The sequence below is a fragment of the Carassius auratus genome, chromosome 7, assembly GCF_003368295.1.
Source record: "Carassius auratus strain Wakin chromosome 7, ASM336829v1, whole genome shotgun sequence".
Classification (NCBI taxonomy): Eukaryota; Metazoa; Chordata; class Actinopteri; order Cypriniformes; family Cyprinidae; genus Carassius; species Carassius auratus.
The window spans coordinates 13,191,380-13,205,077 of record NC_039249.1 but is presented as its reverse complement, the minus strand read 5'-3'; the positions used below and the strand labels follow the sequence as shown (position 1 = coordinate 13,205,077).

Sequence of the window (13,698 nt, the reverse complement as noted above, 5' to 3'; positions counted from 1 at the left end):
AACATAGTTGGATAATCACCTATGGGTTATGGGTTAATAACATAATTTTTCTCCTAATATTTTTTTTTCCTAATAATGCCATCTAATATTATACTAGTATCTCAATTTGTTGTAAAACAGAAATTGAATCAGTAAATGAATCATACAGAGATACTATTGTACATAAAATCTTATATTTAAAGGGCCCAAAGCTATGCTTTGGAGTTAAAAAGTATCCCATATATAGAAAGAAGAAGTGTGCGTGCAAACACTCACCAAGATAAAAGCAAAAAAAGTACAATCTTTTGTTATGTATGACATTTTTATCTTTATCTTCATGCTGCAGCTTAGCTTTGTGATAAGTTTGACATAGTAGATGAGGAGACTAAGCGGTATTTCATACAATGCACTATATTCCAAATCACTGAACATTTTCGATTATTTCAAAGCATTCACTGTAGACTACAGTAGACCAACTGCCTATATGTGCAACTTTCTCTTCCGTAAGTGATTTTAATGATATTGTTAATTGTATGACCAGGAGAAAGGCAGACAGAAGGTTTGAGACAGGTGGAAGGTTTGATAAAAATAGAAGATGTTTCATCATTGTCATTCAGGATGTTGTATCTTCTGTCTCAGCATGTGATGCAGATAGGAAATGCAATACCATCAGCCATCTTATCTGTTACCTTAGGTCCTCAAAGAAGCCCCGACTCCGAGATGTTAACATCAGTTTTTCCTAGTTTATTCATGAATCTGTTCATTTAATTTGAAGTCTATTGGGTAGGCTTAATTTTTGTTTGTGATATATTTGTCCTCAGATTTGCCTTATTTACTCACGGTTTCACCTGACAAAAATCATCTATCCTCTAAAAAAATAGGAAGCCTTTTTTTAATTGAGAAAAGTCTGGAAAGTTTTTACATAAAACATTACATTTCCAAAAATGGCACCAATTTTAGTGTATTTTCATCCCGCATTAAGGACTTTCTATAGAACAACAAGCACCATGGAGGTGGACAGGAAGAAGAGCGGTCAGCTGAGCTGTCTCTGATTGGCCACTGGGGGAGGTGACACTTTACGCCTATTTTGACTGCAAAGATAAAATCCCCACCTGCCATTACCCTAAAATCAGGAACCTCCAGCAAATACGCACACACTTACCCACACACCCCCAAAATAAAGAAGTAACAAACAGAAACTCTGTCCCTTTTCTACGGCCACTGCCAGGGTAGGTTGCCCTCTGCAGTGTATCTCTGGTTGGCTTCTTTTTTGGGCCTTTGGATACCTTTGAGGCCCCCCGCGTGATAAGGTGCGTGAGTTAGATCATTGGTTTCATTTGGTAAGAGGAAATTTAGTAGAGTTGAGCAATGGTACGAGGACAGTTTTGAAAGCCCTTGAGAAAGCATCAGAGTTGCAGATCGCGTGTCAGGCGGCAAGGAACCCATGCTGCATCCGTACAGAATGGAGGGGTACATCATCCCACCAGTGAGTATTTTTTATTCATATAATGTAATATAAATGATCCTAATATGCTGCCTCCGCTGTTAATACGTAGTTGCATACATAATGCACTTTTTGTTATATTTCTGTCATCGTGTCAAACGGCACTCCAAGTACTTCGTGGACATACACTACCGAATAAACAGCTTGATCTTTTGTCTTTTTTGTAATATTTGTTTGACATCCATCAGTCTTTTATATCGTTAGGATGTTTTGTACATTTTTTTTTGGTGTGGTTTATTTAGTTATTTATTTATTTTTTACAAATGTTAAATGTAATTGTGCCAACCACTTCAAATCAGTCTGTTGAGATTCATTTTTCTCGTATTGGATCTAAACATCTTGTGAAGTGGATCAATAAGAGACCCTTTGACAGTTTAGTTAATTCATCTGGGTTTGGATATTACCGACTGCTAATCAACAAATGCCTTTAAGTATAGCTAACATGCAGTGATATGTTTGTTGTAACAGGCTATGAATAATGAAAAAATAAAGTGTTCTCCAAACTGTATAATAATCATAATTTCTACATAGAAAGAAGAGAGTAGAGAAAGAGTAACCTGGACTGGCTGGATGTCACAGACACCGTCTGTACAAAAAGATTACTGGGCAGTTTTAACCAAAGATGTGAGGCTTTTCCAATATGGTACAGTGTATTAATATTTTGATACTGGCTCCAGTCATTCAGACTGCTAACCCTTCGTCTCTTATTTATTTGCTTAGCAGCAAACAGAGGAAATGTTTGAAGCAGAGATGTATCGACCACCAATGGAGTATCAGTATATCATTGATGACAGTCAGAATGGTGAGTTTGCATTTTATCCATTATTTCTTGTAACTGAAGATATACACACAGTCAAAAGGTGGTGTTTGTGTGTGTGTGTGTGTGTGTGTGTTTTACTCAGAAAATCTAATAACATTCCACAAAAGGATTCTGTTAATTGATATAAAGTAATGAAACTAAGTTATTATCCACAGTAAGACTAAGAAAATGCCCGTTTTTATTAAAATAATAATAATAATAATAATAAATAGTAATAATAATGGTGTTGATAGCTGTTGTCTCTGAGCCTTCACTCTTGCCCATTCACTTCCCAATGTTATTATTATAATCAGGTATGTGATACCAAAATAAAAGTCATTCAGAAATAATCAATCAAATAATCATAATCATAATCATCAAACAATGGTCAAAATGAAAAACCCATAAATCGGATTTTATCATCTAAAAATTGGTCAGTAAATTTAATAAACCAACAATTAATGTAACTGGATTAACACCTGTATTTAAACAGAAAATTTTAAACACAATTTTTTTTTTCCATTTAGATTTTTCCCCTTTAACACCAGTTAAGCAAAGTGCTTTGACTAAATGCCCTGCATTTTTAAAGATGTCTTCTTATATAAAATCAGTTTCATAGACATCACTTACACACTTGAGTGTTATAACACCTTAAGAGGCCCATGTAAACAGTATCTTGTTATATTAAGCTAACGGATCAAAATCACACCCAGGGGCAGCTGGGACTGAACTGTAAGGGGACGTTAGGAGAGCGAGCGAGTGGAACCGGGCGAGTGACCTAGCACAAAGCAGGAAACAGATGCCTCTTTCTGACAGACAAGAAAACTACAGACGTAGAACGACAAATATCCCCAAGGGCTTCTGTCCAAAATGAGACAATATAGCAATTAAGCTATGTAGGCGTCTAAAATAGCGTGATAAACAGTAGCAACAGTTTCTGACTTTCAGGATGAGGGTGGGTATTGCGTTTCGGTATTGTATAGGACTGTGAGAATCGTTTTTGATACAGTTTATCGTGACCTTTGGTTAGACCTTAGTGTTATTTAGTCTGTTATTTCGTCAGACAACTATATGCCGATTTTGGAAGAAGTTAAATGACAGGGAAACCGAAAACAGCTCTGAGTTTCATTATATAGCAGTAAAGAAGTGCCGTGTAAATTTTCCTTTTCTTTTTCGCATGACTTGTCAAACCATTTATGTATCAGCTATTTTCTGTTAATTAGAGGAATGTACACATATTTCTCCAGAGAATGCAATAAATGTCAAATACAGCTTGACTACAACATTTATGAATATAAATTTCGTGAAATAAGATTGCTTGCAGTGGTGATGTGGGGAAAATGATTGAAAATGAAAACACAGTCAAGTGACAGATGCACAAAAACCTTCTGTGGATTATTTTCTGTTTCTATATGATGAGACTTCAAACAGATAAATAAAAAAATCTAACCGTTAAATACAAATGGCAATAAAAAAAAAACATGCTTGAGGCTATTCAAAAACTAAAGGAAATGGTGGTGTGAACAGGAAACAGGGCGACACTCGAAGTCCCAGGGCTTACAGTGAGAAAGTAAATGTAATTTCTTGCATGCGATTGAATTGACAGACAGAATAACGTGACATGGTTGATTTATCAGTTGCTGGTATTAGTTTACACAAAGAGCATGTGACGCATTGTCATATTACTTTTGCGTGTTAAAAGATGCTTTCTGCTGACCCTCCATTTCAACTTCACTGTCCTTGTCTAGATCACGCTTGGGATTATAATACACATCATGTCCATCCAGTGGATTTCGAGAACCTGCCAGAGAGTCACTTCACAGAGCTACAGAGCGTACAGCCACTACATGCATCGAATGTGCATCGCTTCCCAGACGTTGAGTCGGGCCATTTTATCGATCCAGGCATGACTGGGCATCACCTGACTCTGCCCCCTCCACAGGTGAGACCCTCATTATCTATTAAACACCTGCTAATAAATACCACATCACTCTCATGCCTAATTGCCAACACTTTCTTCCATGTTTTGATGTCCTTACACAAATTTTGTGAGAGCTCCGGTCACATTATAACGGATAAGAGTAACTATTTTGTTGAATACAGTGCAGGAGACATTTAAGAAAAGAGAAATCTTGCTTGTATTTCTATAAAACTGGGTTTAATAACTTTTATCTGGTGCTACGTGACACAAGTGGGTGTTGATGCTGGTTAGGAGGTTGTTGAAAGCATCTGTGCCCAAGCTATTGCTCAACTAAGCCTTATCCTGACCAAAACTCAACACTGTCACCATAACTGCAGTCTGCACACATTTATCAACTGCCATTATGCAGAAAAGCCCCACTTACACAAACAAAACCACTCTTTATTGTGACACTAGCATACAAGCGCACAAATATTACAGCTTGAAGACAGTTAGAACGGGGCTTTGCACACTCACAAACAGACAAAATGCATGATATTAGCATTTATGTTGAAACCATAAGGGATATTAAACCTTTATTAGTTTGTTTTAAGCAGTTAATTAGAAAATAGCTACATTATGGAAACCTTCTGCACTGGCTTTGATGAAAAAAAATAAAATAAAAAAAATAAATAAAAAACATGGTCTGCTTGCTTGACCTTTTGGTGTAGTTTTTGCTGATATTTGAACAAAAAAAAGGATATATGTGTATATTGACTGCTCTGTGGGTGGAAAATCAAAGAGAACCTCTTGAAAGAGATAATTAAAGATCTCTTTTGCATAACGCAGTGATTGATTTCCCTTCCTTTGGTTGGACTTCTTCTTAAAGGCAAACTCTAACCATAAAGTCTATCGCAAAAAAAATAAGCTTTTCTTTTGTAGATGTCCTTGTAGGATGAAACAGAGATCTGTCCTTGTCAGAATGATGTACTGCCCATCATACAAACTCAGAGACATTGGAAGCTGCATGAAACTTAGAAAAAAAAAAAGTCCTGGATTTTAGCTAATTTTATAATAACTTTCAAAATAATAATTTGGATGTTTCGAAAGAAGTCTCTCCTGCTCACCAAGGCTGCATTTATTTAATCAAAACTAGAGTAAAACATTAATTCTGTGAAGTATTATTAAAAATTATAAAATTTTAAATAACTATTTTTTTTATTTTATTATATATTTTTTTCTATGATGGCAAAGCTGAATTTGCAGCAGACATTACTTCAGTCATCAATGTCACATGATCCTTTTAGAAATCATTCTTATATGCTGATTTAGTGCTTCAGAAACATTTTTTTTTATTATCAATGTTGAAATTTTTTTTTCTTCTTAGAACTCTTTAATGAATAAAAAGTTCAAATAAAATATATATCTTTGTAACAAAATGAAGGTTTTAATAACACAAAAACCATAAACACAACATAAAGAAAGAATCATCCTTTTGAACGTTAGTGTAACATTACCTTACCCAAATTGGTAATTGGTACATATTTTCTTGGCCATAAATAGTGTAAACCTTGACTGCAGTAATTTACCATATTAATCATAGTTCTGCCACAATTTAAGTTATTAAAGTTATAAAGTACTATGCAATCTCATTCAAACAGTGTAAACCATTTTTTTAAATTATTATTTTGATGTGAGCCTAATGCCAAGCAACCACATTTTTAATGCCAAACCATAAAAATAAGTGTTATTTTTTCCCGGAAACTGCAGTTACTATGGTAATTTCTAAAGGGGCTGTTCTGTGAATTCAGCAGCAGTTGTTCTGTAGATAAGTTATTTACACCTCAAACCCTAAGCAACGACAGCTTTTTTGCATTTAAGCCTTGTATGTACAAATATAACTATCTTGAGAAGAGCAATGCTGCTTTCTTGTCTGAGTAGATGCGTATCACTGTATCACACTGAAAAGTGTTAACTACAGATGCAAGTATTATATACATTCTAAAAACAGGCACGTCTGTAAGGGTTTAAATGCACAACAGCTACCATCTGACTTCTAGGCCCAGCACAAAATAAGAGTGTATGACTTTTGTCTTAGTAAACTCCTAATTTACTGTTTATTAATAGTTAGTAAGGTGGTTGTTAAGTTTAGGTATTGGGTAATTAGTTAACAATAGGCATGCTAATAAACAATTAATATTGAGAATTAACTAAGGTGTTACCAACATTTCCAAAATAGTATGACGATCATGTGTTTGTGAGGACGCTCTCTTCAGACTTTTCAACTGTCATGTCGCAAGAAATTGCCACCCCAGCACTGTGTGTGCAATCGCATGAGACGGCTATGATCCTTGACACTTTGGGTTTCTGTAAGGGCTTTTTTACAGTGAAGCGGTTTAACCGACTAACAACTGCTGTTAACAAACAAACACAAAATATTCTGTAGCTTTAAGTTTCACTGCACTGTTTTATCGGCAATATATAAAAACGTAATGTTCCTCTTTCTTAATGTTGAACAAGGCTGAAATCTCCAGATGACACATTTCGAACCACCTGATCGCACAGACATGCTTTCCTCGTGTATAGGGAATTCCCCTCGTTAAAATAAGGCTTTTTAAATGGTTCTTGCCATATAGAGATTGTGTTTGCTATATTGTTCTGGAGAGAAGTCTGTTAACAATGTACTGGTCATTTTTGGCCAGGATGTACATTTCAAGATTTTCATTATCTTCAGATGAGCATTTTGATTCCTGGGTACCAGTATGATAAATAGTTATATAATTGAATTGAATTAGTTGATTCTAATTGGAACCTTTATTTGTTTTTTTTCTATGTGTTCACTGACAATTATGTACTTTATGTCTTCACAGATGACATATTTGCCACGGCCATCCGTGTGTTACCCTCACAGTGTACAGCCGTCTCCTCTCCAGCGCAGCTCGGATGACGATGACCCCGGCAGTCGCAGTCCTCCATTAGAGGTGTCTGATGAGGAGTGTATGAGAGACCACATCACATCAACAACAGGAGGAGAGCACGGTAAGGACAAAAGCCGAGACCAATCTCACCTCATAAGGACATGTGGATCTTCTAGAATCTAGATGTAGGTGCTCATTTCCTTTGTTCTTCAAGGTAACAAGAAGAAAATTCGCTTGTATCAGTTCCTGCTGGACCTTCTGCGAAATGGTGACATGAAGGACAGCATCTGGTGGGTTGACCGAGAAAAAGGAACATTCCAGTTCTCTTCCAAGCACAAAGAGGCTTTAGCACACCGCTGGGGCGTACAGAAGGGTAACCGCAAGAAGATGACCTACCAGAAGATGGCAAGGGCGCTGAGAAACTATGGCAAGACGGGAGAAGTCAGGAAGATCAAGAAAAAACTCACCTACCAGTTCAGTGGAGAGGTACTTGGGAAGAGCCATACAGAAAGGAAGATTTACATGTAAACATTGGCCTATCAATAAAAAAAGCAAGACAGAGGGAGAAAAAACTTGGAGAAAACAAGAGAGAACCTTTTTCCTCTATGAAAAGGGCAAATGGACCAGAACTCTTACCATAGTTATGACCCTATGGTTTGAAAGTCGACGATGATATTTTTCCTTCCTTTTTTTACTATTCACCTTTGCATTAATTAAGTAACTTTAAGTCCTTTAAATTTCAGTAGCTTTTGTGATGCAGGACCAACTTTTTCACGTCTGTGTAGTGTGTACATATGGAGAAAGGACACATTTAAAGAGCAGATACATTGACCAAAATGGGTAGTTTTTATAAATTAGACAAAAAGCTATTCTCGAGTTAAAGACAGTTGCAAACTTCACCACCACGCATGATGGAAAAAAAAATCACAAAAATACAAAAAGCAGAAGTGAAAACCAATGACACAGGCTCACACAGCACGGAAAACTCTGTCACGTCTGGGTAACACACACACACACACACACACACACACACACAGAGACAGATTCTATGCTCATGTTTGTACAGTCTTTATCTCAGCATTACATTCCATCTGAGGAAAATGAAAAATCTTTATAGAACCATGACGAATAAACATTAATTGTGAATAGAAAAAGTGAGTTTGCTGTAAACCATTTGTTCAAAAGGCTGTTTCATATTTCAGGGTAATTTCTGGGCCATGCAATGACTCATTGCAATTCTTTAAATATAACCTTAAAAATAACAAGAATCAGAGCCTAAGAGCTGTGGGGAAATCTTAGCGAACAGAACAGACCCAATGCATAAAAAAATATTTCAAATGACCTTTTTACAATAATTGACACACATTTTCAACTCTATGCTAATGAGTGTTTGCAAGGATTGAACAAAATGTTCAACTCTATGCTAAGAACATATTTACACTTACGTATCTAGGGCCAGGTGGAGTGAAAATTAATAGTTCTGTATCAAATGGATGATTAATTACTTGGATATATGTAAAACCAAGTCAGCATACTGTTGTTGCCAAATTAATTTTAATGGTATTCTCACCAAACACATGAACTTTCAGGTCGCACACCTTCATCAGACATCCTTTGGGATCAACAGTATGCCAATTTTGTTTTAAACTTAATCCAATTTCATGGTTTTCTGTTATTATTACTTTTTTATTCTATTAAAAATTCCTGAATATTAATGTGCCATATCGGTTATTTTTGGATGTGCATGCTTTTCTGCACTTGGATTAAGTTTAAAACAATATAAATACAATACCCGTAAACCAAATATGAAAACCTTCTCGAAAAACTATTAGTGAAAATCCAGCTTGTCAGCAGCAGTGTAAACCGCACCCCTTACACAGAACACCTCAGCTGAAAGCAAAACAACCCCTGAGCGCCCCCTGTCAGCAACAACACTGAACTGCTGAAACGATATTTGAAGTGCCCCATTATGGATTTTTGAAAATGACCTTCCATGCAGTGTGTGAATTAAAACATCCTGTTAAGTTTAAACCATGTATAAAGTTATTGTCTCTCAAAATAAAGAGTTGGCTCTGAATCATTGAAACGAATCGGTTTTAAAATGAATCCCAAGCCATTTCATGTTGACATCAGCATGAAATATTGCATATTGCCAGCCAACTTGTTGGTCCTTTCGTGCTGGTCAATGAAAATGCTAATTCATTCTTTGCCACTAGGTGCTGCTTTTGGAGCGGTAAAAATAGCGGTTTCCCTGGTAACTCTGTACAGAAAGCAGCACTGCACTCACAAACACTGCTTTATCAGGCATTACAGGCAAGAGGAGATTAAAATAAGACCAATCACGGCAGATTAGCATCGCGGAAAGGAGGGGTTTGGAAAAATGAATCATTGAGCAAATCACTGGGGAGTCGTTGAACAAGTAAGGTAAAGATAAATGCATATTATAAGACAATGAAAGTGTTTTTTGACCTTGCATGTTATTAGGAACCAAAATATGAATCTTCCATTACCCATAATAGGGGCACTTTGATAATGTTTATTTGCCTAAATAGTGGTTACTATGGGATGGTGGGGTCCATATTCCTGGACTCACAGATCCATTCTTTGATTTCTTTACCCTTAGGGTTCATCTGATGAGCATACAAGCACACTCTACATTAAAAGTCCTTTTTACAGAATGCAAAACAGGTTTAATAAATCCAATCAGGAGGTCTTCTGTAAGCTGCTGGAGGGCTTGACAAGAGGAACATACCACTGTGGGTAAAGAGGTTGAACATGATTATCATTTGGTTTAAGTTACGCAGTCAAAAAAAAAAAGTATAATAAAAAAAAAAATAATAATAATAATAATAATAATAATAATAATATTATATATATATATATATATATATATATATATATATATATATATATATATATATATATATATATATATATATATATATATTAAATAATAATTCTGCTGAAATTCAACAATGGTATGTATACCTCTTCTGTCATCCCTGCTGTCCTCCTTCCCTCTGTGTTGAATGGAGGCTTCAAAAACCCTTTGAAATGCAACTTCACCAATTCATGGAACATTTTTAAGGAATCCTAAAGTATATTGAGGGAGGGAAAAACAGCTTTCAAGCTAGGAACTAGACTTAAGACTTTCTTGCTTGGAAACAGATTTTATGATGAAATACTTCACATTCACAGTCATATATTTACATTAATGGTACTGTTACATATATTTTTTTTTTATTATGTCGTTAGATCTCTTACCCATCCTTCTTTTGAGCAGATGTATGTGAACCATCTCAGCCCTGCAGCCACATGTGTGATCTCATCTGCATAAATGACCTCCAGCACCTTGACTGAGCTTGTGTCTCCCTGAGCAGCGAAGCGGGACAGAGTCTGGGGGTGCACATCTAAACCTCTGTGAAAAACCATGCGCAGATACAATTAAATAGATATTTTCAGATACATACATGAAAATAACAGAATTTGACAGACACGATATGTGTTTTACCTGGCCTCGTGGACCATGTGCACTATAGCTAGCCTTGCCAAAAGGTCATGAGACGTATCTGTTGCCGATTGCCACAAACCTTTTTCCAAAGAAAAAAAGACTAATAATGAATCTCTAACATCACCCATGTTGACACAAAGAGACAAACACATGAAAACACTGACCGTTGTGCACTGGTAAAGCACCAAAGAAGCTGCCGAGCTCCATAATCCTTTGCTCTAGTAACTGATAATGCTGCAGATGTCAAATGATTCAAAGTTACTAAGTTAGCTTTTAGCCTAAATAAATAAAAGGTGTAAACATGTAGACAGACCTTGGCTTCATCTCCTGCTACCTTGACAAAGTCATCAAAGAACTGGCGAGGCAATGGCTCACCATTGCTCAATCTGAATGTGGAGAATCTTGCGATCACATCCCAGGACAGGTCTATTGCCCATTGCTCTATATTAGCAAGAGAGTGCAGTAAAGCAATCCTACTCGCCTGTTGAAACATTTTTTCCTAATTACACTCTAGCTTTCTACTGAAGAACATAAACTAGTGTCTGACTAAAACAAAAGTTTACCAGTGTGCCACCCTTGCCCCGTTTAATTTTTCCAGGCTCCACAACAGTCAGATTGTCTTTTCTGTTGGGCTGCGCGGGGGGGCTGGCCTCCCCAGTTTCTCTTATTTTCCCGCTGCCCCAGTTCTCTTGCACTATCTTGGTCAATGAAACCTACACAATACAGAAAAACCAACAAGCAGTAGTTGTATGACGATTTATTTTGGCCAATCAGAAAGTGTGATGTGGCGAATGATACTGTTTAGTCAATCACTACACGTTGAAGGACATTTCCAAACCTTTTCCTGTGGGTCTGCCGTGTGGAGGATTTTGGTGGCCCACATGCAAAGTGTGTTTTCTGAGGAAGTTATTTCCACAGGCAAACTATCTGCAAAGAATACAGCACAAGCATGCATTGTGTACCATAACATGTCATACAATTCATATTTTTGTATTCTGTCATTGCTTACCTTGATGAGTTATTTTTGTCACTGGGATGGGACAAATGGACAGTGTGCTCTGGGTATTTATATACACTTTTCCATCCAATACACGGACATCATACACTTGGTTCTGGTGATAATAATATGAGACACATCAAGATTTCTAGCAGTTTGATCACTGTAAGCTAAATGTATAGATCACACAGTTATGAAAAGACAGCATGAGTAAATGACAGATTTGTATTTTTTTGGATGAACTATTCCTTTAACCTGGACCATCATAGAACTTGCCTGCAGTCCAGTGGAAGAGGAGCCAGTTTCAAGGCTGAAATCAAAGTAATGCCATGGGCAAATCAGTGCCAGTTTCCCATTGCCCAGATCCTCAATATCACCCTGCTCAAGTGGGCCCCCTGTTAAGCAATGGATCATTATATTCAGATATTAAAACAATTCTTTCATTGTGCTGTATTACAGTTACACAATATTTTCACCCCAAACCCATAATTAACTTACATCACTGTTTTGTCAGAAAATGCTTTTAAACGTACATGCATTTAAAAAAAATCTGGATAAATAAATTCAATTACAGATACAGTAAATATAAAACAATATGTCTAATGTATCACTAATGTTTCATCTAGGAAGTGGAAGTTACATCAAACCATCTAGAAAGAGGTTTCTCTCAGGCTGATCATACACAGGGCAACTGATACTTTGGGCAATGTTGCCATCATTAGGGAACCGGGTCTCATCTAAAACATCCAGATAAAAATGTGTTACCCATTCTAAATGGGAAAGTGGCCAAGCAGCATTGGTCCAAAAAAGCCGCCACGTGTATCATCAGCATCAAAACTTTCTGTTTAAACAAGGCTTGTGTGGGAAGTCAGAAAAAGGGCCAAGATGGTAATAACAGTTTGTGATGGTCGGATGACAAATTGAATCTAAAACCAAAACTGGTCCATCCAAGAAAAGTCACATGCCGTGCCTTGCCTTGCTTTGCCTACGTGACGCACAATAAATATTTGTATCTGACTAGAGTTAAAACTAACCTTCATGTGGGCAAGATGAATCCATAGCCCAGAACTGATCATCCTTTGTATGCACCAGGACTATATGCTCTCCATCATCTGAGTAAAACCTTAAAAATATCGTTATTCTCGTTATTTTATTTTTTTAAGAAAAAAGGTAAATGTGTATAACGTTATAGGAAGAAATATTACACTGACATTAATTTTCTTAGCGAAAATACAAATATCTATAATAGTCAACATTTGAAGTGGATCAAAACCTTTCATCAAAGTTGTCCTAAAACCAAAACAATGCCTGTTCTTGTCTTAGGACAACTTTGATGAACTTGATCCTCTTCAAATGTTGACTACAGTATATATATATATATATATATAACAGTATATATATATATATATATATATATATATATATATATATATATATATATATATATATATATATATATATTCGTTCTCTAATACATGCAAGTGGTCTCACTTTGAACCCCAATGCATTCCTCTAATTTAAGACATATTTCCCCTATTTTAAAATTACGTTTTAGTATAACATTCAAAACAGATGCATTTTAACAAATTCCTTGTCTAATTCCATTTTGACAGGCGCTTACTTCGTGCATGGTGACGTAAATTTAGATTTGTCTCCGACACACTGCCAGTTCCCCGCCTCGACAATGTCTTTCAGCGCATCAACTAAATCCTTCTCGAAGTGATCCATTCAGAACCTCCTTATACCTTCCACTACGTTTCCAGATCCATGTGGCTAGCAAAGAGTATAGAAGTCAGTATAAGGTCTTTGTGGCTATAATAAACACTGAAGGAACTGTTTATTAGTCTTCCGGTTACGTGTTTTTTTTTTTTTTTTTTCAAAATAAAAGTTACAAGTTTACGTCTTTATTCTTTTTCATTAGCTTATTTTTGAAGCAAGTGCTCTTTTCAAAAAGTATTGTTTTGACTATCACATATTGAAGGAATGGCTTATCTCTTCGTAAGCAAAATACTTTACGAGATCTCCAGTGAAACTAAATGGATCTCGCTGTACAGCGCACACGTGGAGGAGAGGAGTGGGTGGGCAGAACC

The 13,698-nt window shown here is 36.3% G+C and overlaps 2 protein-coding genes across 5 annotated transcripts; one reads left to right on the top strand and one right to left on the bottom strand.

The window, feature by feature from the left end:
• Positions 1–1,112: 1,112 nt before the first annotated feature.
• spi1b (Spi-1 proto-oncogene b) lies at positions 1,113–8,254 on the top strand. Of its 4 annotated transcripts, none has more exons than XM_026267418.1 (6): positions 1,113–1,465; positions 2,015–2,107; positions 2,207–2,285; positions 4,031–4,224; positions 7,053–7,221; positions 7,315–8,254. In XM_026267418.1, exons 1-6 carry the CDS (start codon positions 1,424–1,426, stop codon positions 7,626–7,628), a joined length of 891 nt encoding a protein of 296 aa, XP_026123203.1. In that variant the 5' UTR covers positions 1,113–1,423; the 3' UTR covers positions 7,629–8,254. The 4 variants fall into 4 exon arrangements, with proteins under 4 accessions (XP_026123203.1, XP_026123202.1, XP_026123205.1 ...); XM_026267417.1 differs by having other exon boundaries at positions 2,204–2,285; XM_026267420.1 differs by lacking the exon at positions 2,015–2,107.
• A 150-nt stretch (positions 8,255–8,404) lies between these two features.
• On the bottom strand, positions 8,405–13,474 carry si:ch73-314g15.3 (Rieske and Ferritin_like domain-containing protein). The gene is made up of 12 exons (XM_026267416.1): positions 13,230–13,474; positions 12,643–12,731; positions 11,885–12,003; positions 11,621–11,723; positions 11,450–11,538; positions 11,175–11,324; positions 10,925–11,092; positions 10,776–10,845; positions 10,612–10,690; positions 10,365–10,518; positions 10,089–10,193; positions 8,405–9,854 (listed from the first exon to the last, which is right to left on the bottom strand). Exons 1-12 carry the CDS (start codon positions 13,334–13,336, stop codon positions 9,804–9,806), a joined length of 1,284 nt encoding a protein of 427 aa, XP_026123201.1. The 5' UTR covers positions 13,337–13,474; the 3' UTR covers positions 8,405–9,803.
• Positions 13,475–13,698: the final 224 nt, after the last annotated feature.

Excerpts from the sequence above, each read along its gene's own strand:
- si:ch73-314g15.3 (XM_026267416.1), bottom strand. The coding sequence starts at position 13,336 with ATGGATCACTTCGAGAAGGATTTAGTTGATGCGCTGAAAGACATTGTC. Across the intron at positions 10,691-10,775 it reads TGCTTTACCAGTGCACAACG|GTTTGTGGCAATCGGCAACA; the intron begins GTCAGTGTTTTC and ends CTTTGGAAAAAG. Across the intron at positions 9,855-10,088 it reads CAGCAGGGATGACAGAAGAG|TGGTATGTTCCTCTTGTCAA; the intron begins GTATACATACCA and ends CTTTACCCACAG.
- spi1b (XM_026267417.1), top strand. The coding sequence starts at position 1,424 with ATGCTGCATCCGTACAGAATGGAGGGGTACATCATCCCACCA. Across the intron at positions 1,466-2,014 it reads AGGGGTACATCATCCCACCA|AAAGAAGAGAGTAGAGAAAG; the intron begins GTGAGTATTTTT and ends ATTTCTACATAG. Across the intron at positions 4,225-7,052 it reads TGACTCTGCCCCCTCCACAG|ATGACATATTTGCCACGGCC; the intron begins GTGAGACCCTCA and ends ATGTCTTCACAG.